Consider the following 25,677-nt stretch of genomic DNA (forward strand, 5'->3'; position numbering starts at 1 on the left):
AACAAGAAAAAAAAATTAAAAATAATTACAACAAAACTATGATATGTAAAAAAGCTTAAACGCAAAAAAAAAAAAACACAAAAACTACAAAAGAGTTATGCCAACTGAAACCGCTTTCGTATGTGTGTCAATCAAAGGCAGTGCAAAATGTGCGCCAAATCGAATTACGGCACTGAAAAGTAAAAATCTGTAAATATTTATAATAAATGCTCTGCGATTGAAATGCGTGTGTGCAGCAGATCGCAAAAAATGATAATTAAATGAATTAAAATTTATGAAAACATCAAACGCACAGTAATCTCATTAGCGTCGTGCGTGGCCACCGGCATAAAAACCACGCAAAATGTTCGGCTGCATCTACCAATTATGGGACTGGTGAGTAGAGAGGGGTGTGAGGTGGTGGCTCTGCATGAGCGGGTTGATATAAAATTATAGTTTAAAATATTTTCGCAAATGAATTGAGTGCCGCCGACAAAGCGCTGAAATAATATTAATTTACGCAAATTGCAATTTTTTATGTTGCACAGCGCTTACTCACACACACACACACACACACAAACATGCTTGCAACAATATATCTTTGCATGCATGTGTATGAGCGTTCATATGCAGTTATGCACCTAAGGGCACTTAATTTAATTTCATGCTTGCTGTAGTTTGTGAGAGTTGGTCGCATGAGGGTCATTAGTGGCAGCTATTGAAAAATAAAACTAATTACACTGTGCGACAAAGTTCTTTATACAGCTCCCGTTAAAAGCGTTATGCATTGAAATTACGAGATCAGATCAAGTTTGGTAAATGCTGTTAGTGAATTAAGTGTTGCTTTACGCATAACCCTTTTAAATGGGTTTCATTTATTTATTATTATGCTAAAGTTTATGATATGGGACTTTTAACACAACTTTGATTTTTTTCTTATTTCACTTTGAGTATATCACTTCTTCTTCTTCTCTTCTCTTATTCAGGAACAACCATTACATTCACCTTAATTGATAGTTTAAATAGAAAGAAGTTGATCTTGATATAATCCAGTTCATACAAGACGAGGCTACGTGCCATACAGCACTTGCAACAACCGAATTATGCAAGAAAAGTTCTCGAATATACGATTATTAATTAATTAAAATTGTGACATTGAATGGCCTCCAAGAAGTTGTGATTTAGCACAATTAGTATACTTCTTGTGGCGTTGTTGGAAGCCATTGGTCTTTAAATAATCCAGGGTGTATGAATTAGCCCCCACTGAATTAACCCACACCGTGCAAAATGACTTAAGATCCACATTCAGAAGTTCTCACTAAATAAAAAAGATTCGAATTCCCCTAACAATTACTTTTTTTTTTGTTTTTTTAAGAAATCATATCACTCTTATTGGAAAACCGAATAAAAATAAAGTTTAGTACATTGGTACAAAATTCGAGAAAAAATAATAGCAGATAAAATTCTGTCAGTCTCCAAAGTACAATGATAGCGCTGCCAATTGTAAATTGTATTGGTTCACAAACGCAGAGGCAGTATCAGGTGAACGCTTTTCCTAGAACTTTGGAATAAAAGAAAAAGTAGTCTTAGGTATATTAATGATAACCTTAATGTTTTCTTACATTTATGGGCCTCCATTTGGAAAGTTCGGTGAAACATTCCAATTTTCGACTAAAGCAAAAAAAGCTTGTCCTAGAATCCATCAGTCATTCGAACACAGATTAAAACTCTTTATTTATAAGTTAAAAATAAAAAAACCAATTTACAATAAGAGTATAGAAGTTCAGACAAATATCAAGCAGTGGTGTACTATATACAGTAATTTTGCAATGAGACAGAAACGTTTTTAAGGGCTTACGTGGGTTCACAAGTATCATAAAATCGATTTTATTATAGTCCTATTAAATTCTACAACACCTCTATGGTATTGTCCTAAAGTCAAGTTGATCTGAGTAATAGTTTCGGAAATACAGCCTTGAGAACTTGTGCACTCGAGACAAGCTAGGCTAAGAGCGACGTCTTTGAACGCGTTCTTCTCGAATCTTAGCTTTTGAAGTCGGTTAGGAAGATTTCTCGAAAACTACTTAACCGAAAAATATTTGCCAAAAATAAATTATCAGTGTTTTTGTCCTTTGTCCACGTTCTAAGTTAAGGTTTTAACTAAAAGTGTTTTATCTTTCTAGATGAACCTGGAAGTAGCTATTCTTCCAACGCGGGTGCATCCTTTTTCCGTGGGCTTACCGGAAATAGCGTCCCAATGGCAGAGTTTAAAATATTTTTTTTCCAAAAATTTCAGAATTTCTTTGTTAATAGTGCTTATTTGTAACAAAAGAAATTATAAAAAAATATTTAATTTTTATATAAAAAAAATTGTTAAAAAATGCTGTTCGAAACCGACTTCCACTAATATCGTCACGATTAGAAATAAAAACTCAATTTTATGAAACTCTGAAACTCATTTTGCCTCATGTATCAGGAAATTTGATAAAAACTAGTCTTGATACATAATGTAAATTTCAATAGTCATTGGAATAAAAGTGGCAAATATGAAGTTATAGTAAACAGTATAAGTTATAACATTCAGTACCTGCAGTACCATTCCTAAATACTTTACAAATTTAAAATTGTTTTATTGGGTTGGCATTTGCTTTCGCTTTTAATTGCGAGCTTTATTCCGCGAGCGCTTGACATTGCACAATAATGATGCTTCTACAGATGCACAATCAGGGGGATGAGTTTAAAGCATCAATTAAAAGTAATTAAGTTAATACAAGCAACGGCATGTCCTCCAAGCAGAAAAAAATAAAAAAATAAATCATTTTTCAAATGCAACCCTTTGTGAATAACTGACAACCTTGCAGCAGCAGAAACGCAATGAAAATGTAATAATTGAATGAAACATTAAAATGCAAATAAAACGATGAAACGGGTTTCCAAGTGACGCGCGCAAACAACGCTGACGTCAAAGAGCGACATTGCGACAACTTACCCCTTTTAACTACCCCATACATACCATTTTAAATCCCCCGCAGTTATTACATGCCATATTGCTTGCTTGCATTACTAATATTCCCCTATTTCTATTATTTTCTCTTCCTTGCGCAGGTTGGACGCCCCACCGCTCTTCAACGGCGCCACTATGGACGCGAAGAAGCTGCAACAGCTGCAGCAGCAAGCAAACGCGCAGAAGAAATTGCCACTCGCCTATCAAACGAACCTCGTCGACTATCGCGCCGCCACTCACTCGCCAGTCTTTCAGCAACAGCAGCAGCAGTCCGCAATGAGCGCCTATCACAGCGTCGGCGGCAGCGGCTATCAGCAAAGCCCCACCGCCACCTCCTCGAGTGGTGGTCCACTCACACCCATCGACATGCAACCGCAACCAAATAAAATGCTGCTTAAGCATATGACCGGAAGTGGTGGCAACACCTCGAGCAGCTCACACAGCTCGCCGTATCACCAGTCGTCCTACAACAGTGGCGGCGAGCAGCTCTATCAGTCACCGACGGAACGTACCTATTTGACAGCGGCTGGACGCCTGCAGGCCACCTCGGCGCATAATCCTGCCACAGCGCTGCAACAACAGTACCAACAGCTGCAACAAGCCAAGCTGCAGGCACAAATGCAGACGCAGAGTGAGGCGGTGCAGCAGCAGCAACGCACATTCGCCATGCGGCAGGCCATGAATCCGCCAGTGCCGCAGGGACACTTTCATATGAGTCAGTCGTCGAGTATTATGTCGACAATCACTTTGCAACAGCAGCAGCAACAACAACAGCAGCTGCAGCAGAATGCAGCTGCGGCGGTGCATGGCCGTGCGCCACCCTCCACCTTGAATCTGAATAGTCAATACCAGCCAGCAGGCGGTGTGGGGCCATTGAAGGTCAATCAGAAGCAGACACAGCAGCCGCAGCAACATTATCACACACAAGATCAGCAGCAAATTTACGCACAACACCAGCAGCAACATCAATTACAATTGCAATTGCAGCATCAGCAACAGTTGCAGCAACAGCAGCAGCAACACGCACATCAACAACAACAGCAACAGCAGCGCTTGAAATCGGAGCAGACCACACCGGGCAGTGAGCAGAGTCCCGTTTACATACAACAAAACCATCCCGGACATGTAGTCAATCAAGCCTGTCAGACACAAATATCGGCGGTTAAAGGCAGCGCTGTGGTACAAAAGACAACACCCAGCTCGGAGGATTCGTCGAGCAAGAGCCCTTCACACGCGCCATTAGACCGCAAGAAGAGCATCGGTTCAATGCAGGCGCTCAAATCGCCCATCACTAAGCGTCCACCCACGTCGCCGGTAACGCTCTCCGGTTGGCTCTACAAGCAGGGTTCGGACGGTTTGAAAGTGTGGCGCAAACGTTGGTTCGTGTTGGCCGAATATTGCCTCTACTACTACAAGGGACCCGAGGAGGAGAAATTGCTCGGCTCCATACTTTTGCCATCGTACAAAGTGTCCGCCTGCCTGCCGGAGGACAAAATCTATCGCAAGTACGCCTTCAAGTGTGAACATCAGAACATGCGCACCTATTGGTTAGCCGCCGAGACGGGCGAGTCAATGATGCAGTGGGTGCGCGCGCTCACCGCCGCCACAACTATGCAGGCGCCCACTAGCGGCGAATCCGATCAGCCGAGCGGTTCGTCTTCACTAAATCACAGCGGCGAGAACTCCGACTCTGGCATACACACGCTACAGTCGCAGCAGAGCAAGATGAGCCTCACTCAGGGGCAGGTAACGCCGGCCTCAGAGAACGCTAACGCGAATTCGGCGTCGAGTAGCAACAGCGGCGGCGCTGGTGGTGGTGGTGGGCAGCAGCCTTTGTACGCGAATGCGCCACCCAAGCCTAGACGGATCAACGATGGTGGCTACTCGTCGCCTAGTCCCGAACATTCGATTGACAACGAACGCAAACCGCATCACCAACAGCAACAACAACAACAGCAGGCAGGTCGTCATAGCGGCCTTATGTCACCGACATTGCAACAAATGCAACAACAACAGCAACAGCATTACCATCAACGTGGTGCCCAGCAACCGCAACAACATCATGCCATTTACGATACACGCACCGGTAATGTTTCATCCGCACTGCGGCTGCAGCAAACACAACAACAATACTCCGTAGACCAATTGGAGGCACAATTGCAGCAGCAAATGGCTTTGTCGCCGGAAGATTACCCCAAATCGCCGCCACCGCCAGCTACACACTCGAACTACATGGAGCTCGAGGAGCAGATGTTACGTCTACAACAACAACAACAACAACAACAGCGTGGTGAAGATATTTACGGCGAACGCGATCTGTACATGCAAAAGCTGATACAACAGCGTTATCCACCACACTTGGCGCTCTACCCGAACGCAGAACGTCGTACACCGGACGCATATGGCCGCTCCAAAAATCGCATATTCTCGGATTATGAAGATATTTACAATTTAACCCAAGCCGGTATGCCAACATCAGCGCAGGAGGCTTTGCTACAAGAGGCGGCCAGTTACCGGCGTCCACTCAGCCCGCCCAGCTATGATGGCAGCAAACATGTGCCAGCAATGCCGATGCGTTATACACCCAATCACATGGAGGTAAGTGGGATCATATTTTTTCAATATTTCTTATGCCTAGGCATAATTGAAACGTGAGTAGTTTAGTTTGTGACTGTCCCACTATTTTTTTATGTAAGATGGAGCTACATATATCGTTACGGAGACACTTTTAAATACCCTGGTTAGTCTACTAAAATATTACTCAATTATAATATCTAGCATGTTAACTCATATATTCGGCGTATTGTCAAACAAAAAAAATCGAAATTTTTGCATCGATATAAGGGGACTAACCTATTTGTGGCATTAAACTAGATCATATTCGACAAAATTGTACGTTAACAATTTTTTTTAGATATCAAATTGAAGATATTGAATTGAATTTTAAATTAGCCAATTGAATTTTAAAATTTCTCGTGTTTCCTGCGTATAATTGTCAACATTTACTTTTTATTATGCTGATATACATGTTCCTGAATTGCTATATTCATTGCTTACTTTGTCTGAGGCATCGCTAAGGTTAGACGTGATTTTATGAGTTTGACAATACTGTAACGATGCCCCAGTCTCCATATTCACCAGATACAGCTGTGACTTTATCCTATTTCAAAAATAAAGAGAACCTTAAAAGGCCGCCATTTTACAGGTATAGATGACATTATGCCCCATTTTATTTCATATTTGTAGAGTAATTGGGACAGCCGATATTCAAAAGCTTTTCTTGAGGCGAATTTTACCAACAAAATCATTCGCCATAGACAGGAACAGATAGTAAACACTTGGTGCCAAGTCCGGTGGATGTGTAAGAACTTCCTCAAAAAGTCAGTCAGTATACATATATGTGTACGACCTGCCATTTTCATGATCAAACACTATTCCTCTCCTCTTGATAAAAGTGAGCCGGTTCTGGTCGATTTTTTCCTCCTAAAAGTCCAATTATTAACAATAGGCCCGAGTTAGAATTTGGTTATTTGGAAATAGCTCTTAGTGACTAATTCTTTACCAATACCAACAAACTCATACCAAAACCTTCCGAACCATTATCTGATTTTCATCACCAATAGCATTCCCCCAAAAGGTTTTTTGTAGTGATTCGTGCGGCACCCATACATCTGGCTTCTATTTATAACCAGCCTTATTTAAATCATACCAAATGGTTTTTCGTGTAATTGAAACAACGCTTATATATCGATCGGAACATGTGCAAGTGCATATTTGACTGAAATTTCCCGTATCACCATCATAAACACTATTCATAGGTACTTTTGTTCAGCATGTCTTCCGTTTCCGCCTTTATCGAAGAACTGTAAAACATGGTGTATTTTCTCTTTGCTTTTGTCCAACCAATCACATAACTTATTATTAACTGTATGGACGTCGATTAAGGCCATAAATATTCTCACATCGCATTACGGCAGCGAATGCCCCTAAATACAGCGAGGTAGTAGACGTAGTGGCTGGCGGAAAGTGGGTATATATGAAAGATTTCAGTTCACAAAGTAATTTTATGAAACGAAAGCTGATGAGATTGTCAAATGAGCCATTTGTCTGTCTTCGAACAAGTACTGGAAATCCGGAAGTCACAGAAAGCGATAAAAAATGAAATTTCAGGGCGAGATGGAATACCTTAAAAACATGTAGGATCGCCTAGGTCATTTGGAAATGCCTCAAAGGAAGTCCCGAAAGGATTGCAGGACGGTTGTTGGCCTAATAACAGATCACAATTCACTGGCATCACATAGAAAAGTGGGCATTAGAGAGACTCTGAATCAACTCCCATACTTCTGTCCAAAATTAGCTAGAACTTTTCTTAGATATCTAGTGGCTTCGAAGTTCAATTGACTAGTTGAAGTATTAGATAACAAGTCCGTCTTAAAGTTACCTAATAACGTTGACGTCCTATATGATAAATTCTTCAGCTCGAATTAAAGTAGCACCGACCCGCTACAATTACCCAGGAAGTCTGGAACTGGTGTTGACAAAGAGCTTTTGACAGTAAACCCTTTCACCAATCTTCCTCCCATCCGTAAATAATGTCACGGCTTCTCCCCTTCCACGGTTTCTTCTCATCCACAATTCCCTTGCCGGTATATGGATATAGAAGGAGCCGCTAAAGTTCGGTTTGGCGACTCCATGAACGAAGTGATCCGGTATGTAGTCAAAGTGAGTAGGATTTCCGAGTACTTAGACACGTGTTCTTTTAGGAACCCAGAATCTCTGAGTCTGATAGCAACTTTCGCAGCCAGGGTATGGCTTTCGAAATTTAGTACTTTTGCTACGACTTTCTATATTTTACATATCCAACGAGGTATTCTTATGAGATTACCCTAGTTCACTTCTTCAATCATTTGTAACAAAAACGTTTTGTGGTTTTAATAGCTAAGAAGCTTCATTAAACCCATTTTCAACCATACACTTTTCGGTTTAGTTTGACCATAGTATCCTTTTAACTGCAAAAAATTTAATTTCAACTTTATTTGGATTAAAGAAGCAACATAAATGCGCCACAAAACGACCGTTATACATAGTCCGTGCAACAATAATCTGAACAGCCTCAACTTCTGGGAGATGTAAAGAGGCTTTTTATGGATGTGTATGTGTCAGTATGTGGCAATAGATGCACACGCAGATTTGGTTCGACTAATGGTGCAACATCAATGCACATGTGCACATATACATACACACTGCCTCCTATACTGAGAGCAAAAACACCACAAGCACACGCTTATATCCATGAATTCTAATCCACTGCACCAACTGGCCGCACTGCATCCGAGCTGCAACCAAAGTCTGTTGTGCGGTGACCTTTTCACAAAAAGAAAGCGAATATATTCGGCAACTGTATGCTCAAAACCGAAGAGCGGCAAGCAGTAAGAGGGCTATGAGTTGGTTATTTGAACAGCTTGCACCGCCTGAGGGCGTAGCCTAATCATGCGTCTAATTTGGTATTTACGGGTCAGAACACTGTGGTAGCCACCAAAGCTGGCCAACTGCTGGCATAGTGTGTGCGGAGAATTGTGGCAAAAACTTTTCTTGCCATACTTGCTGCAACATGAACAGTTATGGGCGGGCGCTGTATGTCCACATGAAGCATGGAATGTATGTTACGATAGCCCAGGTGCATGGGTGCATGGCGAGCGCACGGAAGCAAGCAAGAAAGGAGCTGAGGCAGGGTGCGAGTGAACTATTGTGAATATTACAAAGTTGCAATCAAAAACGCCACATCAGTCAAAATACGTATACGTGCCACTCGTAGATGTTCTAGTTTTCCACGTCTTTCTTCGCGCTTTGCTGCTGACTGCAAGTGTGTTTATATGTATATGTGTTCGTTCTGTGGCATGACAAGTGGCCCAACCCATATCCTGCAGGCATTCTGAATTTAATGTGACGCAGCAGTGACGTGCCGCGCGGTGGCATGCCACCAATAAGAAGTTGTTGTGCTTGTAACGTTAAAAGCACGCGCTCACCTACTTACCTATGTACCGGCATTTATTTAAGTATCTCACTCACCCCCTCAGCTAGTTGAGGTTGCTTTCTATTTGTTTGTAGTTGGGTCATATGTTGCATAAATGAAAGTCGAGCATTGCTTGCAACTCAACTCTGTGTATTATATGTATATTTGGTACAACGGTAATGCATTCTTATATTTGTGGAACAAAATAAAAGTGGACTACAAATATATACGCACGCCTATCCCGTAGCAAAGTTTCAACGTTTTCAAAGTGGTAATGGAATTTCATGAGAATGGAATTGAACATCTCCAAAAAATCGATTTATCGCATTTTGACCGAACATTTGGTCTTACGTAAGGTGTGTGCACGGTTTGTTCCGCATAAATTGACTGTCGACTAAATGTTGCTCTCATCCATCGACGCATGTGACCGATTATTTGATAAAAAAAAATCACCTGCAACTTCTTCCTTTTCGGAAAAATTCATTTTCCCATGAAAAAAAAGCGTTATGCAGACGTAGAGGCTATTCAAAAGGCTTGTGGTCATACCGGCCAACGAGCTACAACACTCGTTTCGACATGCTAGTTGACCGTCCAAAAAGCTGTATTGAATCAGAAGGAGACTATTTTGTATAAAATAAACTGATTTTTCCGAAAAAGTCATTTGTTCTGTTTTTAAGTCCTGTTAACTTTGGAATTCCCCTTGTTTATATATTTGTATAAATGACGTCGCGAGTTGAAATCCAAGTGCCTGTTTGTGTGTCCGTCGACACCTCCGTCTATAATCTGCCCAAGTGATATCTTGAAATCCCACATTTTAGAATCTACACGACCAATTTCAATCAAATTAGATTATTTTGAGAATCATTTATTGTAGAATCATTTATCACACATATATTCCATTCAAACACAATTTTAAATTATATTCTGACTATTTCACTTTCCAGTATACAAATCGAAATAAATAAATCAATATGTAACTTTGAACGAATATCGCCTCTGAGATGTGCTACCTTATGACCAAAAATTGTCAAAGCCCTGATCGACAACCTATCAACCTGTCTGATATATTATTGAAAACTACTGGCCTTGGACGTCTTTCTCAGTATGCGTCAGCGAAAATATTAGAAAGGTGTTTTTGTGGGGAGTTCTTCGTCATTACCTTAATATGAAAAGCACCTTAGTCGAAACTTTTTGCATTTTAGTTGAAGTTTCTTGTTAACATGCTCTTGCTGAGCAAACGTGCCAAAAATGGGTTTGCACAATTTAAAATTTTAGTTTGGATGAGAAAGAAGTTGCCAGACGGCCAAAAAGCAAGTCACAAATTTGAAGAAGTGGAATTGGAACATTATTCGATAAAGATTGTTGACAAATACAAGAAAAGGTCGCAAAATCAATTTGTTTCGGCTTTGATCCTTGAAGTTGCGAGAACATAAAATGTTTGGTTACGCCTGAACTTGGTCTTCTTCAATTGTTAAAATTATTTTTGAACTTTTGTGCTTTAATCGCCTTACTATCCTTTCCACTAGATACATTTATTCCTTTTATTTCACGGCAAGAGTAGGAAAAAATCTGTATGCTATAAAAAATTTATTCAAATACTAAGAATTATACCATTGCCTACATTTGGGTGCATTTTTAGGTTTTATTTTGTTGTCTGCCAAACCTTTATGTAAAATTGAAACGACACTATAGCTTCTCTCTAAAACTATGCAATATTCTACGCTGTTTTTATATGTGTAAATATTAAATATTGCCTACCTTCAGGCAAAAAGAAATTTTAATCTATTTTTTTATTATATATTCATCATTTTAATGTAAAGAAACATCACATTTTCCTCCGAACAATACTATATAAAAGTTCTAATGCTTCTATGATTGCATTTAATATCACAAAAATATTAATGTTGCCTACATTTGGGCGCACTTGTGACAAATAGTTCAGATCTAAGCCCGCTTTAATTAGAATTGTCTACCTAATATTGCCTTAAAAATATTTTATGAGGCCCAAGGCTCAACATTTGAAGTTCTCATGCTGTTAAAATTAATAGTTTCTTTCGTTAATCAGTCTTGGAATAAGGATTTCAACCAATATTTACCTCTATTTGTGCCCACCTTAATTTTCCATTCTCCTGCAATTAGTTGCAGAATCTTGACTCCGAGCAAAGTTTGAAACTTATTGTACTGCGCATTACTCCCTACTGCCAACTTATCTGAGTGCGTTGAAAAAAGTAAATATATATAGACTACCAGGTGCAAGCTCACTTAGTCATGCGCCTAGGTACCACCATACAAGCTTGTCAGTTGATAGCATGATTTTAGTGCGCAAAGTTGTGGCAAATATTACAACTTTCGTTTCATTATGCATTTTTAGGTAGGTGGGCGTAACGTACTACTGCCATAACCTCGATTTGCGTACAGTGTGTGCTATTTGCTGTTATTTTTGTAACTTTTGCAAATTGGTAGGAAAATGGCTTGCCGCTAATGCCACATCAAAAGCGATACAAGGAGTTTACGTTAACGCAAGCACGCAATTGCGCTACACACATTGCATACATACACATACGTTGCAACTAAGTGCTTCATAATTCATCTGCACACACCACGCCACTATATCTTTTTAGTTCATGGCAATTACTTTCCAATGAAAGTTGGCCTTAATAGTCTAAATACATACAATTTTGGTCGTGCAATTTTGTTCTAGAGTTTTTGTAAATAATTAATTGCATGCGACTAATTATATTTGCATTTGCAAACGACAAATTTTAAAGTTTGCACCAGTGCGTTGCGCTAATTGTATGCACATGCAACATGTTGCACTGAGTATAGTAGTTTGCACAATGCATTTAAGTAATCAATTATACAGTTATTTATTCACAAGTAGGCCCACGAATGTTTCCCTTTATAAGACGAGTTCGAGCGTATGTTCGTCTTTGGTTTTTTCGAGAGTCATATTCCTCAGAAGTCAAAAACTCAGATATTGACCTTGTGATTTGTTAATTCGTCACGGCTTCGAATAGAAAATTTAATTTATTTTAACTCCAAAAAGTTGGGATCTAGGGAATTATCGAAAAATTGGCCAAAATTAGTTATCTCGATTATTTGTTTAAAGAGTATATTTCCAAATTTTAAATTGTTCTGTGCCATAATCAAGGATCAGTGATCATCAAAATCGGTCAAGTAATTCTTGAGTTATATGAAAATGGTGTAACTAACCCCACTTTGTGTCACTTTAAATTTGATATATATTGGTGTCGTACGCTACGTGATAGCGTAACTTTATTATTGTACTATTGTTCCAGTATCCCGAAAATGTGTTGAAAAGCTTCGGTACTTCGGAGCTCGGAGAGTCGGTACTTCGTTGAGCTCTTTTGTTCTGGTGAAGAACCTATGGATCTCCCTTATCACGACATTCAAAGGTCAACAACCAAAACTTGTGCAGCCGAATAGAAACGTAAAAGGTCCGTAAAGATGTTCTGACTGAACACTGTCCAAATAAATTCATAAGCACTGCGACCAAATCAGACTCTTTTACCAGAGCTGTGTAGAACATGGTGAGATGCAAACATATAGTCACTTTCTCGTCTACTCCACGGTTTCTCGTCTACTCCCCCCAGGCTGACATTGAAGAAGCTAGGTAGATACATCTTCGGCGAACTTAGCGAAAAATCTTAAAAACAAACCGGATGGAACGATCATCCTAAAAGATGACTATTCCTCATGGACCTAGTTACTAAACTTCATCTGGTATAGTAAAATAATAATAAAATATCTTAAGTGGACTTTAAAAGTTAGGTCATGGAATCACAGCAACAATATATAAAAGTGAAAGCTGCCTCTCGATCATTTAAAATAATTCCTTTTAAATACTAAATATATGTATCTAGAACAATGATCAACTTGGCTGCGAAAAAGTTCAATAAGATCAACTGTTGTCATCAACGGAAATTACTTAGTGAACGACGCAATATTTTTTTTTTTTTCGAAAATACTCAGTATCGCTGAAATATTTGCGCTTCGCTGGTGGACCTTTGTTAACATCAACTCCGTATGCATAACTCCAAAGTTTTATAGGTCATGCAAAGGACGGAGAACAACAAGACTGACGAGCGTCGCAAATTGCGCCGTTGCGTGTCCGCCGTCATTGTTATGCTCCGCAGTCGCTGCCGAGATTGTTGACAACGAATCGAAAAGAATGAAAGCAGTAAGAAATACGGTATATTGTCAATACGGGCGTAATTAAGAATTTGTGGCGCGTCGCTTTCGGTGGCATGTGCGATAATCGACAAAGTCGAAAAGGACGACGGCAATAGGTGGATACAAAAGGATGAAAGCGGTATAACTAGATTATCGGCGAAATATAATGATTGAATTTTGCATGAAATCGTCCAATTAATAGCAAGAGAGTAAGAGGTGAATATACACATTGAGGTTGTGTTCGTTTATTAAAATGTGCCGTTTTGAAGAAACGGGCAAGCGGACTCTTTATGTATTTCAATTTACTAGCGATAGTTCTGAAAGATTTGTCTATGCAGAAATATTGTAGCGAAATATCTCTGAAAATATAAATTAATGAAAACTCAAATTAAAAATCTTGACGAAAAATTAATTTAATTAATTAAAAAATTAAAATTAAAATTATAATAAAAATTAATTTTAATGAATTAAAAAAAAAAATTTGTAATAAATAAAAACTTTTGTTTCTTCCTTCGACAGGCTGCTCAACAACAACAACTAACCGCCAGCAACAGCAATTTACGTTCACGTCAACCCGCCGCGATCGTGCGCCCACATTCGGCGGATTTTCTGGAATACGAAGCGCGCGCCGAATCAGCGGCCGCAGCTGCAGCCGCCGCCGGCACCAGCAACTTATCGAGCGCCATCAAACCAGATGCAGTGCGCGCGCCACGCCCCAAATCCTCGTTAGACATCAATCGCACACCGGACAGCTTCTACTACTCAGAGGCTAGCTACGCGGAGAAGATGCGCAAAAGCGCGCTATACTTGCAACATCCAAAAGGCGCCACAAATGCACAGCCACAGCAGGCGGGCGGCTATCGCACCGCCAGTGATTTCCTTAGCCCCCTGGGTAGCGGTATGCATACTATCGGTTATGAAAATCCCTACGAACGCGCCTACAAGCGCGGCGAGCAATTACATGATGGGCAAGGTGCCGCTAGCATGCCGCGCATGAGTCGCAGCAATACAACGACCTCCATGAACACGAGCAGCTTGGCGCATTTGCGCTCACAATCGATGCATCCGCAACAAACACAGGCACTGCTCTCGCCACAGTCACAGTCACAACAGAAGCAGCAGCAACCACCGCCGCCGCAAAAGCCTGTCTATACGCCAACCATGTCGACGCAGCAGATTATTCAGCAGAGCGAACAATTCCTACGCTCGGCAAGCGCACGCCTGCCCAAGCGCAGCGGCGGTTTCGATGATGACTACAACAGCGCGACTACCACTTCACCGCCGCAACAGCAACAACAACAACAGCAGCAACAGTCATCATTGCAGTCATCACAGTCACAATCACAATCATCTTCACAATCACAACATCAGCAGCATCAACATCAGCCATCGGCACAAGATGGCGAACGCAAGCGTGAAGAGTCGATGAAACGTTTGCTGGAGTGGAAGCAGCGCATGTTGCAGTCACCGTTGACGCGCAAGGGCATGCAACAAGGTGGCAGCAATATGTCGGCCATGTCGAAGCTTGGTAGCAATCCGAACATACTGCTCGCCTCGACGACGGTGGCGAGCGGCGCGCATTATGCCGCCACCAATACGAGCGGTGGCAACAGCAGCGGCGGCAATGCGGTTGGTGGTAGTGTTGTGGCTGGCACTGTTGGCGCGGGTAGTGGTGGCATCACCACTATGGCGACTGGTGGCAGTCTGGTCGGCGGCGTAGGCGGTATACAGCGTAGTCGTTCGGATGCGCATGCGAACCTCGGACCAGCCGGCTACAATAGTTACTCGTCGGACGATGAAGGTATGTGGAATCTTCTTATATACACATTGTATATGTTTTATGGCTTAACTTGCTTCTAACTGTCGCTGCCTTTTTATTGCTCAACAATGCGCGTGTGAAAAGGGTTTTCATTATGGTCTTCGCGCAAGCAAGTAAAAAAGAGTTATAAAGATGGTGAAGATGTTTCTCACCTCATCTCACCTGGGCAATATTTTTAGCGCTTTCCTTAGTCTAGCAGCATTATCGGAAAACCTTTATTAGTTAGGGTCTATTGTTTTATTTTTTGGGAATATTCTGAATATCTTTTAGGTTGTTTTCACTGATCGTGTAGAATTAGACAATTGAAAACAATATGATAGGGGGAATGTGGCAAGAGCTTAAAAAAATTTAACGAATTTTCTAAAGAAGTTTTTCGATCCTTAGACGAAATAATTTCTAGAAGAAGAGCTTATTTGTTTAAGATCTGTCGCTGACTCATCAAGCACATTCGACCTTGACATGATATAAACACACTTGGAATATCACTTTCTATGCCTCTTTTGTATAGATCAACTCTTCTTATGTGGAATTGAAAAATTGAAAAAAAAAATTAGGAATCATCCAATTCTCAAGTCATGATTATTATTGTCCTCAGAGCATATTCTGGTATGTATCAGATAATATTATCCTTGAAAAGTTAAGCTGATAAGATTAACACGAGACGAGTTGAGCCGACTTAGCCATGTTCGTCTGGCTGTCCTTCTGTCTATCTTTCTGTTTGTCCTTCTGTATGTCTGTTTGTATGTATATACGCGAACTAATCTTACAGTTTTTGAGATACAGATCTGAAAGTTTGCATATATTATTTTCTTTCGAAGAAACTCATTTGTCGAACCCCAAAGACATCAGACCTTTATACATAGAATAAAGCCGTCATACAAATTGAAATTTCAAAATCAAGTTCTTGCATGGATTTTTTTTGTTATTTTTTAAGCATTAAGTAGCTCCAAAAAAGTGTTTTAGAATTATTCACTTTGAGTTACAATAGGAAAGTAATTAGTCATCAACACATGCCTTTAGAGAGAAAACTGCTAATCTACTATAAACCCACATAAATGTTTTTATGGAAAACTTGAAATTAATTAGTGCAAAATATGTTGATTTAGTATATAATAGAACTAGTTGGATTTCGTACTCATTAGGGTAGTAAATATGACTAGTCTTTAGGAATTTGAAAACAGCCAATCTACTTTGGTAGCTTTTTGGGATACTTCATCGAAGATGTTTGAATAAAAAATAAATAAACTTTTTTCATATAAACACATAATAAGTGACACGGGTATGTGTTCCTTTGCGAGTAGTCATAGACCACTCTCGGATCAGTTGCATTTTTTGGATGGATATGCTATTTTCTTTGTGCCTAATCGCGAACTACGCTCGGACTAGTTGTAATTTTTGTAGCCAGAGAGACCTTTATCAGCTCTCACAAAACAGCAAAATCGAGTACAACGTTTAGAAATTTTAAGTTTTAATATTTTTTGTAACCACTTAAGTGTATAAAAAACATTAATTGTTTTAAATGTTACATCAACACTTTAGAACTTTTCAATATAATCGAAAGATAAACATTTCAACTGTGCGAAAACCATAATGGAATTCTTGCGCATAACATTGTTGTTGCCTAAATTTTTATGTTCTTATTTTTTATCTTTAAAATTCATGAGATTCGCTATCTATACAAACATATGTCAAATTATCTATTATATAACATACGAGCTCTATTATTGTAAGTGTTTTATGTACTTACGCCTCTCTTATGACACACAAACTCTTGCCTGTTAAATGCCTCCTCATATCCCTTCTTACTTTGCATTTCTCTTTGTGCCTTTCTCATTTGTCTACAATTTCATTTGCTTATCTCCGCTATGCTCTTCTTCTTCACTGTTTTGTAAACCCTTATTTATTTATATATTTCATTCTTTGCATTGTAGTTACTAATACTTTAGACTCAGAAAAACTCTGCTACATTAAATTCTTGCGTAAGCCTTTGTTATTTGTTTGTTTATTTATTTGTTTATCGTAGCTGTTGCATTTGCATATTATTTATTCGTATTTATTATCTTCTTACGACTGCGTTCGCTGCCACAATAGATCTGTGATAACCCTTTGACGGCTGCTTGACTTAACTGCTTAGTTACCACTACCTCTATTTATATATATATTTATACACACACACATATATAAAATATAAAAAATTGTGTATTCTAAGTATACGGTAAATGCTTAACTAGCACAGCTGTCACTTGAATACCGTTAGAATGCCAAGTTGCGCCATTGCTCTACTTTGCCATACGCTCGTTACCCGCTAGCTGCTCTCCTCTCTCTCTGCCCCTCCGACTCAACTGAYTGACTGACTTTCAAAACATTTCACTGTTGCAATGCCATAATTTTCCGTGACTCATAACTTTGCCAGCACCATGCCTTAGCATCCTTATTATTATGCCTTTTCTCTTCTTCTTTCATTTCCATTTTGCTCATTTTAATAATTTTCTCTCGCGCATTGCTTGAAAATGTGATTTTTACCGTATTCACATTTTTTACGACTCGACACAGCGGCAATACGACGACGACAATGTGACTGCTCGTCTGCACTCGACGCAGTGAATATGGCCGCGGCGGGTCGCCATCATTCACTCACCGCCAGCGTAGTCACCGTAGTCACCGGCTGACTGACCTTCTCGTGTTCATTTTTACTGCTATTGCCGCTCTTTAATCCTTTTGATGTGATTCCATGTGCTTTTTATGAGATTTTTAGGTCGCGGCTCGCGCGTACATAATTCGCAGCTGTTGCAACGGCTGCTTCTGCCGCTGTTTCCCCGGTGTGTGTCGCAGTGGCAGTTGGATATTTAATGAAGGTTAGCTTTTTAAGCGGTAAACTTATTTACTGTTATTGCTGTAGTGGCAGAGCGCACGCTGACGTCGGGGAGCCCAAGTTTGAAGTGCTCGCGGAAAGTTAAATATTAGCAAAAAAAAAAAAAAAAGCCTCGCGGCAGGTTGTGTTCAGATTTAAGTTAATATTTAATAGATTAACCCTATAAATTTTGTTAGTAAAATATTGAAAATAGTAGTAAATTTTCAGAGAAGAGCATTTTTCAGGTGAAATCTGTATACCACATATGAATTTTTAAACAGACCAAATTTAATCTTCGTTAATGTGCCAAGTAGTCTGGTCACTGAGACTGATGAATATATTGTTAAGTCGGACAAATTAGTGGAAGCTGATACAAGGTTAAAATATTATGCTATCATAATTTTCTATAACTTACCTTACCTCCAAGGGGATATTACTACTAAACTAATATAATCATACTTATAAGGTTTATTGAAACAAAAGAAAGATCATTTTTTTTTTAATAAAATTTAATGTTTTATTTAGCATAGTTGGAATTATCAGGGTAAGGTCACGTATGCACCATATTGTTTGATAACCTGTTGCCACTTTTAAGGAAATGCCATTGTCATAGAAAACTCCGCCTATATTGATAAAAAACTGAAATGGTCTACTGTAGTTGGCAGGTTCTCCTGAGGCTAATTCGTCACCAGCAAAACCATCCACAGCAATAGATAATAATCGCCAGCAAAATCATTCACCATAGACAATAACAGATAAATAATCACTTGGTGCCTGGTCCGCATTTTAAGGAAGTTGTATAAGAACTTCCAAAATAAGCTCACGGAGCTTGTATCAATGTGAATGAAATCCCACCAAATACATAACAAAACCTTCTAAAATATACGTTTTTAGCTTAGAAACCGTCATTATCATAATTAACCGACATTACATCACCAGTAATCAACCGCATTTGAAATGATCAATTTGGTTGCGATTCTGCGATTTAGCTGCAGTTCTCATATGGAAACTCAGTCTATGCAATTTTTTAGGTTAGCAAACTCGTTGAAATGGAACACACCAAGCTATTTTTGGATCCAGCCGTATTTAAATGATTCCAAACATTTTTTAACAACATTAACATTTTTTTAGCTCCTGGCGAGGTTCATTGCGAACATGATTAAACTCTTGGCTTAAGTACTCATATATCAACTAAAGCTGAAATCTGCATTAAGTATTAGGCAGATAATTTTAAATCTGCATTTTAATTGCATATCTGCGGAAAACTCCTGGTTGCATTTTACCACACCCGACTTGTCAACCCTGGTGTTGCTATCTGGCAATTCACAACTTTTTCGTAAAGTTTCACAATTTTTTTGTTATGCACACTCAATACGTTTTGACATGCGAGCGCTATTTGTGCTGTTTACAGTAACTTAAAATATTCATATGGATCATAAAGTGAAATTTAATCGGGAACATTTTCCTGCAATCATTTTTACAACTTGCGACATGCATTAATGCAGCAGCGATGCATTGATGATTTTTATTTCATTTTTGACGATGAAGGTCCATCAAGAACCAATATTTAACGATGGTATGGAGAACTCAATCACAGAAGTAGATCACTCCAACACGAATTTTACGAAGGTTGTTCAAATCACTTGTTATTCCGGAAATTTTTGATGCTGTGCGCAAACTGGTAAGACAATGTCGTCATGTGACTTATCGTGAGATTAAGACAACTATAGGCATTATTGGTAACAGCAAATACGCAATCTAGCAAAAACATTTGACTGTAAAAAAATATTTGTTCACGGTGGAGCCTATACAACTTGTCGATCGCTCTCGTTTTGTCGGGAGAAATGCTAAAAAAAAAAAAATACAATAGTGATGCTTCGAAACACGGCTGTCGTAGAGACGAGTCTTGGACTTATACGTACGAACTCAAAAATGAAAAGCAGTCGATTGGATGGGTGCTTCAAGATGAGCCGAATCCAACAAAAATTGTTCGCGCACAAAGCACTTTCGAGCAAATGGTTGATTGTTCTGTTGCAAAAACTGGATATATCGCCACCATTCCGCTAGAACAAATCAGAACAGTAAAATTTAAGTGATAATTAGCCATTTGCTTGCAAGTTTTCTTTCAAGAAATCATCGAAGCGGCATTACTCTTCACCATGACATTGTGCGCTCACACACATCTACTGAAATAACTGCATTTCTGAGCATTCAAAGCATTGACTTGACGAGTCAACTAGCGTATAGTCTAGACTTGGCAACGAATTACTTCTTTTTTATTCCCGTACATAAAAAACAAACTAAGAGATCAAAAATGTGTCATGCTTTCAGAGCGCATGTTTTGGAAATACCTCAATCAGAGTGCAAACGTGGTTCGAAAATTGGTGCAAACGCATTCAAAAGTATATATGTTTTAAAAAATAATAAACGATGATTATTATTTGTTTTGTTCCCTAATCCCGAAATGAAATCCCTTCAAAAGCGTAATCTACGCCAAGCAATCATCTAATGTAAATTTCAAACTCTATTTCAATTAACCCGTACCTTTTTTCAATTGGTCTTTTTTTAAGATTATTTTTACTATTTTAATCTTGAAAATATTATTGTCATTTTTTATTGCCATTATCACCTTAATGAGTAGCTGTGCAACATAAGTATATAGTTGACCAACTGTTGGAATTTTTTTCAGTGGTCTTTATTTTTATTAGTTTCAAAATTAGTTCTGAAATCATAATAACAAATAAAATACTCTTGCTACTGCATTATTTTATTGACTTCTTCAGTAATCAAAGTTTGCAACCATGCATATCTTTAACTTTTGCATATTTATTTTGTATTGTTGAATATTTTGGAGTATGCCCTTATCAATTAGTTCGCTTCGAAAATTCAAAAACAGGAAAAGTTAACAAATTTTCAGCAAGTTAATTACAATGGAAATATTGCTATGTATTAGTGTTTGCCTAAGACAAAAATAAATCACTACTCCCTCAAAATATTCATTCAAACAGCATTTTCGTAAATGTTCAACCATTTCTAGCATTTATTTCAATTAACATTAATAATGAATGTGATTTTTCATTTGGTGTGAGTGGCTTGTTGACCTTTATTATATTTACATATACACATAAATCTATTTTGGCGCTACGAAGATCGCTAAAGGACTCTATAAATGACCCACCAGCATTGACCCGCAGCTAACACCAACAACCATAAATATATACAATTCGAAGAAAATTGTAATGGACATGCACCTAACGACAGCTGCCACAAAATATTAATGAATGCTTGGCGAGCCAACGCGGCGTATGATCAACGTAAACGTGTGGGTGTTGAGAAATCGAAGTGTGGTACAGGCAGCTAACAAAAGTTTAATACTGCGCGTGGCTGGAAATACATACACATGCAAAAATATTAAATATCTTGAAGATATACTTAGCTTATCTGTTTAGCATTTATGTTAAGGCTGATTATCCAATTGTGGGTAACGGTTCAGTAAATATTTTTAAGAAAGCTTTTCCATATTATTTTTTTGCATTTCATTTATTTTTTTTTTTTCCACTCTTAGATCATATGATCGCGAGAATATTCAGCAAAATTTTAGGTTTTTCAGAAAGTATTTACAATTTGTAKTTATAGTAATTAAAATTGCTTTAGTCAGATTTAAAAATATTTTAAAATTTATATATTTTTAAGGGGGGAGCCTGCTTTAGAGGCTTCAAAATTCAACTTTTTTTGACGATTTTTTTGGGAGAAAAAAAAATAATTGACTAAAGCGAAATTTCTATGGTTTATATTTATATATTTAGACATCATTCAAAACTTTCTTGGATACGAAATCTTTGATATTCTACCTGTTGGAAGCAATTGCCCGATGCATAGGAACATGCATCTCGCATGTATATTTGTCGGACGGCGGGCAGGTCGCAATTTCTATCGAAAACGAAAAATACAAAGATTCATATTTATTAATAGCCTTTCTTCTAGTTAAATTAAGAACATTCCAAAAAAGGTGTAAGATTTTAAATTTCTTCAAAATTAAAAAAGGTGGTTTATGACCAAAAAAATTTTTACTTTATGTTGTTTAAAAATATGTTCAAACTTCACTTTTCTTAGTTTTTTTTTTTTAGATTAACTAAAAGGTAATTTAATGCCAAACGTAATAAACTTTGCTCCAATTCCATACGATGTTTAGTCTTCTTTCTGTCCTGCCCGATAATTAAGAAAAATCGTAAAAATGAAAAACCGAGAAATCGGGCGTCCAAGTTGTCGCTTTCTGCCCAAGCGTTCATACATACATCTGCTAGATGCTCTGTCACAATTTCCCTTTAAGCTTCGACAATATTTCGAAATCCCATCTACAACTTCGGGGTTATATTCTTAGATAATTTTAAAAAAGCTTTTAGCAAAACAAAAATTCGATTTTTTGAAGCTTCTAAAGCATTCTCCCCGTTTAATTTTGGTTTGTTAAAATATTCGTGTCGACTATCAAAGTACCTTGAAAATCGCCAACAGAAGCAACCAATTCACAAAGCTATGAAATAAATGACGACAAATGCTTTCCTTTTGATTCTTCACTAAATTTTTTGCACACTTATGCAACAACATAAATAGATTTACAAAAAGTTAAGCATAAAGGTAAGAAAAAAACCTTTTTTATTTCTACCCTTTTTATTTGTTTGCTACTCTGACTCTGAATTTGACTATTTCCTGCAACCAAAAAGAAATTTCTACCATAACCTCAAAAAGTTGCATATAAAAAGCATAGGTGGCATACCTCACACACTCACATGCATGTGAAGATATGTAAATATATTCAAAAGTACGAAACTTTTGCTCAACTTGTCTATGACATAATAAGGATGCGGTTGTAAAATAAATTCCCTTAATATATCCTTCTTGTTGAGTTGTTGACTGGCAAAATTTTGTATCATTTCCGTTTGTTGTACTTCGCTTGTACCCACTCATCGGGTGGCAATTGAGTGGGAAAGTTTAAAGTAGGTATTACACTCATACTAATGCAGTTGTGATTAATAATTATTACAGTAGACCGTTTGCTAATGTGAACTTACTTCAGAAAATACTAAGTTTCGAAATACTTCAAGTACTGAATTATTCTAAGAAAAAACTAGTATCGTATACCTAGGACCGATATAGATATGTTTTGTCCGTTCATAGTTGCAACTGTCACATTTCTTCTTCATCTTATTTGGCATTACAAACTTGGTCGGTCTGGGCTGAGAACATAAAACCACGCCAATTGCCTTCATTCCTTACGAGATCACGCCAGTTCCACATGCATACAGGATCCTATCTACTTGGACCTTCCACTGGATGCGTAGGCGCTCATTGCTTTCATTGTCAACCCATGTATATCGACCATACTCATAACAAGATTTCCGACCATTATCCAAACAGAAATTTCTGCTTTAAGTCGCAACGAATTGCAATGAATGTAAATATTGCCACACTCAGCGTTAGCCAAGCGACACTTAAAGCGATCTTAGCTTACGAATTTGAATCGCTATTGGTGTATGAGTGCATAGAATAGTTGAACAGCCTATCAGTCTGCAACCGAGTGCACCTCTTTTGGGTGCCAGGCCACAAAGAAGTAATCGGGAACATACTGGCTGACGCGCTGCTGCTACCAGAACGGTAGAACCGGAACTCAGTATTGTGGTTGGTCCCACATCCACCTTTATATAATGAAAAATATATATTTCGAATTCTTTGCTATGTACTACAATTTTTGACGATAACGTTGTCTCCATATGCAGTATCAATTATTGTAAATAATTGTACCTCAATGAATACGAACTGAAATATGTGCGAATTTACTTTGGAATCCAAAGAGTTTGAATTTTTTCCGTTCAATAAAATATTCAGCTTGCAAACCACATCAACAGAAACCTTTCCAGGTGCCGTTAAGACAGTGTTGATAGTTTTAAATAAAACTTTCCACATTTCCTATATAATTTTAGTATGTCTTTGCAATTGCATTTTTTAAATTATACCGGACATAAATGTCAAACACTGCTGGTTTACTTTGACAGCTACTGTAGGAATCTCTATATTAAATATTAACATTTTTGGAAGTACTGGTCCTCAATCAAATATTCCTTTAGAGCAGTTTGACTAGCTCTCTTTTAGCGTACCTTCAATTTAAAGAGCTTTAATCTTTTATTAATCTTTCACCATTAACCTCAAACTTTCACAGTCTTATGCGGCTAGACTGGCATTTGTCGGAGGAAATATTGTGTTTTTTTTTTCTCTTGAACACAATATGGTATACACATTTACACACGCATATAAAAAACACAAATTTATCCAAAGCGCCATATGTTGCAACAACCAACATTGGACTAACATTAATTCCTGTATTTTAACAACCCAAAGACATGTGAATATAGACAATGAGAACAGCACGGAATTCAACATCGATAATGACAACGGCATTATATATGCTGGATATAAACATATCAGATATACAGTAGCATATAACTGATATGTGTAACTAAGTACAACTGGCAGTTATGTATAAAGGTGTAGGGACTAGCATAGCCTGAAGCAAGAATCAAGTCACTGGCATTTAGCAGAGTGGCTTTATTGTGGCATGCAAGTAACTGTGTATAGTACATATGTATTTGCTATATATTTGCAACCGAAAACATGTGCCTGCGTGCTTTCCTCGCAGTCACTTTTGCGATGGCGTGCGGCTGTGCTCCTGCCGTGCAGGATATCAAACCTTAAAGCATGCAAAGCTGTTTTTTTAATAACCTGGACAAGGTATATCGAAGTTTGTTATACCATGAAGGAGTTACCCTATAAACCTGCACTTTTGGGTTATGTTAACAGTTTTCTTCGATAATCGAGGTGTGGTACACTCCGAATTTCTTCCGATCGGCTAAACTGCCAACAAGGAATACTATTCGAGTATTATGTGTGGTTTTGCGCAAAGCTATTCATAAAAAGAAGCCAGATTTTGGCCCGAGAACTCACAGTTTTTGCGTCACAATAATGCATCGTCGCATAGTGCATTGATTGTCCCTGAGTTTTTCACAAAATTTTCAACCAATATCGTGCCGCACCCACCGTAGTGGCCTTATTTAGCTCCGTGTGTTTTCTGGCTATTTAGCAAACTCAATCGACCGCGGAAACCGTTTTGAGTCAATTGAAGACCTTAAAGGTAACTCGTTAGGTGCATTGTAGGCTAACTTTAACAACTGAAGATTGGTAAAACATTGACACAAGTGTATTGCGGCAAAGGGAATTATTTTGAGGGGAACRACAAAGATTTTGAAGTGAAAATTAAGAATTTTAAAATTATGAACAAAGTCTTACTATTTTTTGCCCATACTAATATGCCAAAAATTATCGCCGTAATGAGCTGAATCGATTTAGTAATGCCTGTCTTTCAAGTCTGTCAGTTTTTGAGGTAACAATCTGATATTTCATAAATGCCCTTTTCCTCCAGATCGAAACACTATAGCATGTAACTGTCATACAAACTAAAAGAACAAAATGAAGTTATTGTATGAAAAACAATTTTTATTTGACGACTCACTAATTATTTTCTTACCCACCACAATGGCAAATAGCTATCAAACTACAAACTGATTCTTTATAGTATGTGAAGGGTATTGTGGTTACGGTGCAACTGCAGTTAAATATTTTTTGTTTCACAGAACAGTTGTAGTTTCCCATTATTGTTATTTTTAATTTTTACAACACACATATTTGTTGTAGTATTTGCATTGAAAATTTATTTAAGTTGTATTTGTGTTTTTTTTTTTTGCCACGAGCTACAAACTGTGGCGCCA

The 25,677-nt window shown here is 38.2% G+C and overlaps 1 protein-coding gene across 1 annotated transcript in view; it reads left to right on the plus strand.

The window, feature by feature from the left end:
* Positions 1 to 77: 77 nt before the first annotated feature.
* Positions 78 to 25,677, plus strand: part of LOC108977483 (serine-rich adhesin for platelets) — a 53,096-nt gene continuing 27,496 nt past the window's right edge. Inside the window, exons 1-3 of the mRNA XM_018947183.1 lie at positions 78 to 375; positions 3,085 to 5,581; positions 13,710 to 14,991. Of these exons, the coding sequence (XP_018802728.1) occupies positions 344 to 375; positions 3,085 to 5,581; positions 13,710 to 14,991 (3,811 nt within the window). The 5' untranslated portion in view covers positions 78 to 343. The remainder of the gene's footprint in view (positions 376 to 3,084; positions 5,582 to 13,709; positions 14,992 to 25,677) is intronic.

This window comes from Bactrocera latifrons, unplaced genomic scaffold (genome assembly GCF_001853355.1).
Source record: "Bactrocera latifrons isolate USDA-ARS-PBARC rearing strain unplaced genomic scaffold, ASM185335v1 scaffold_90, whole genome shotgun sequence".
Classification (NCBI taxonomy): Eukaryota; Metazoa; Arthropoda; class Insecta; order Diptera; family Tephritidae; genus Bactrocera; species Bactrocera latifrons.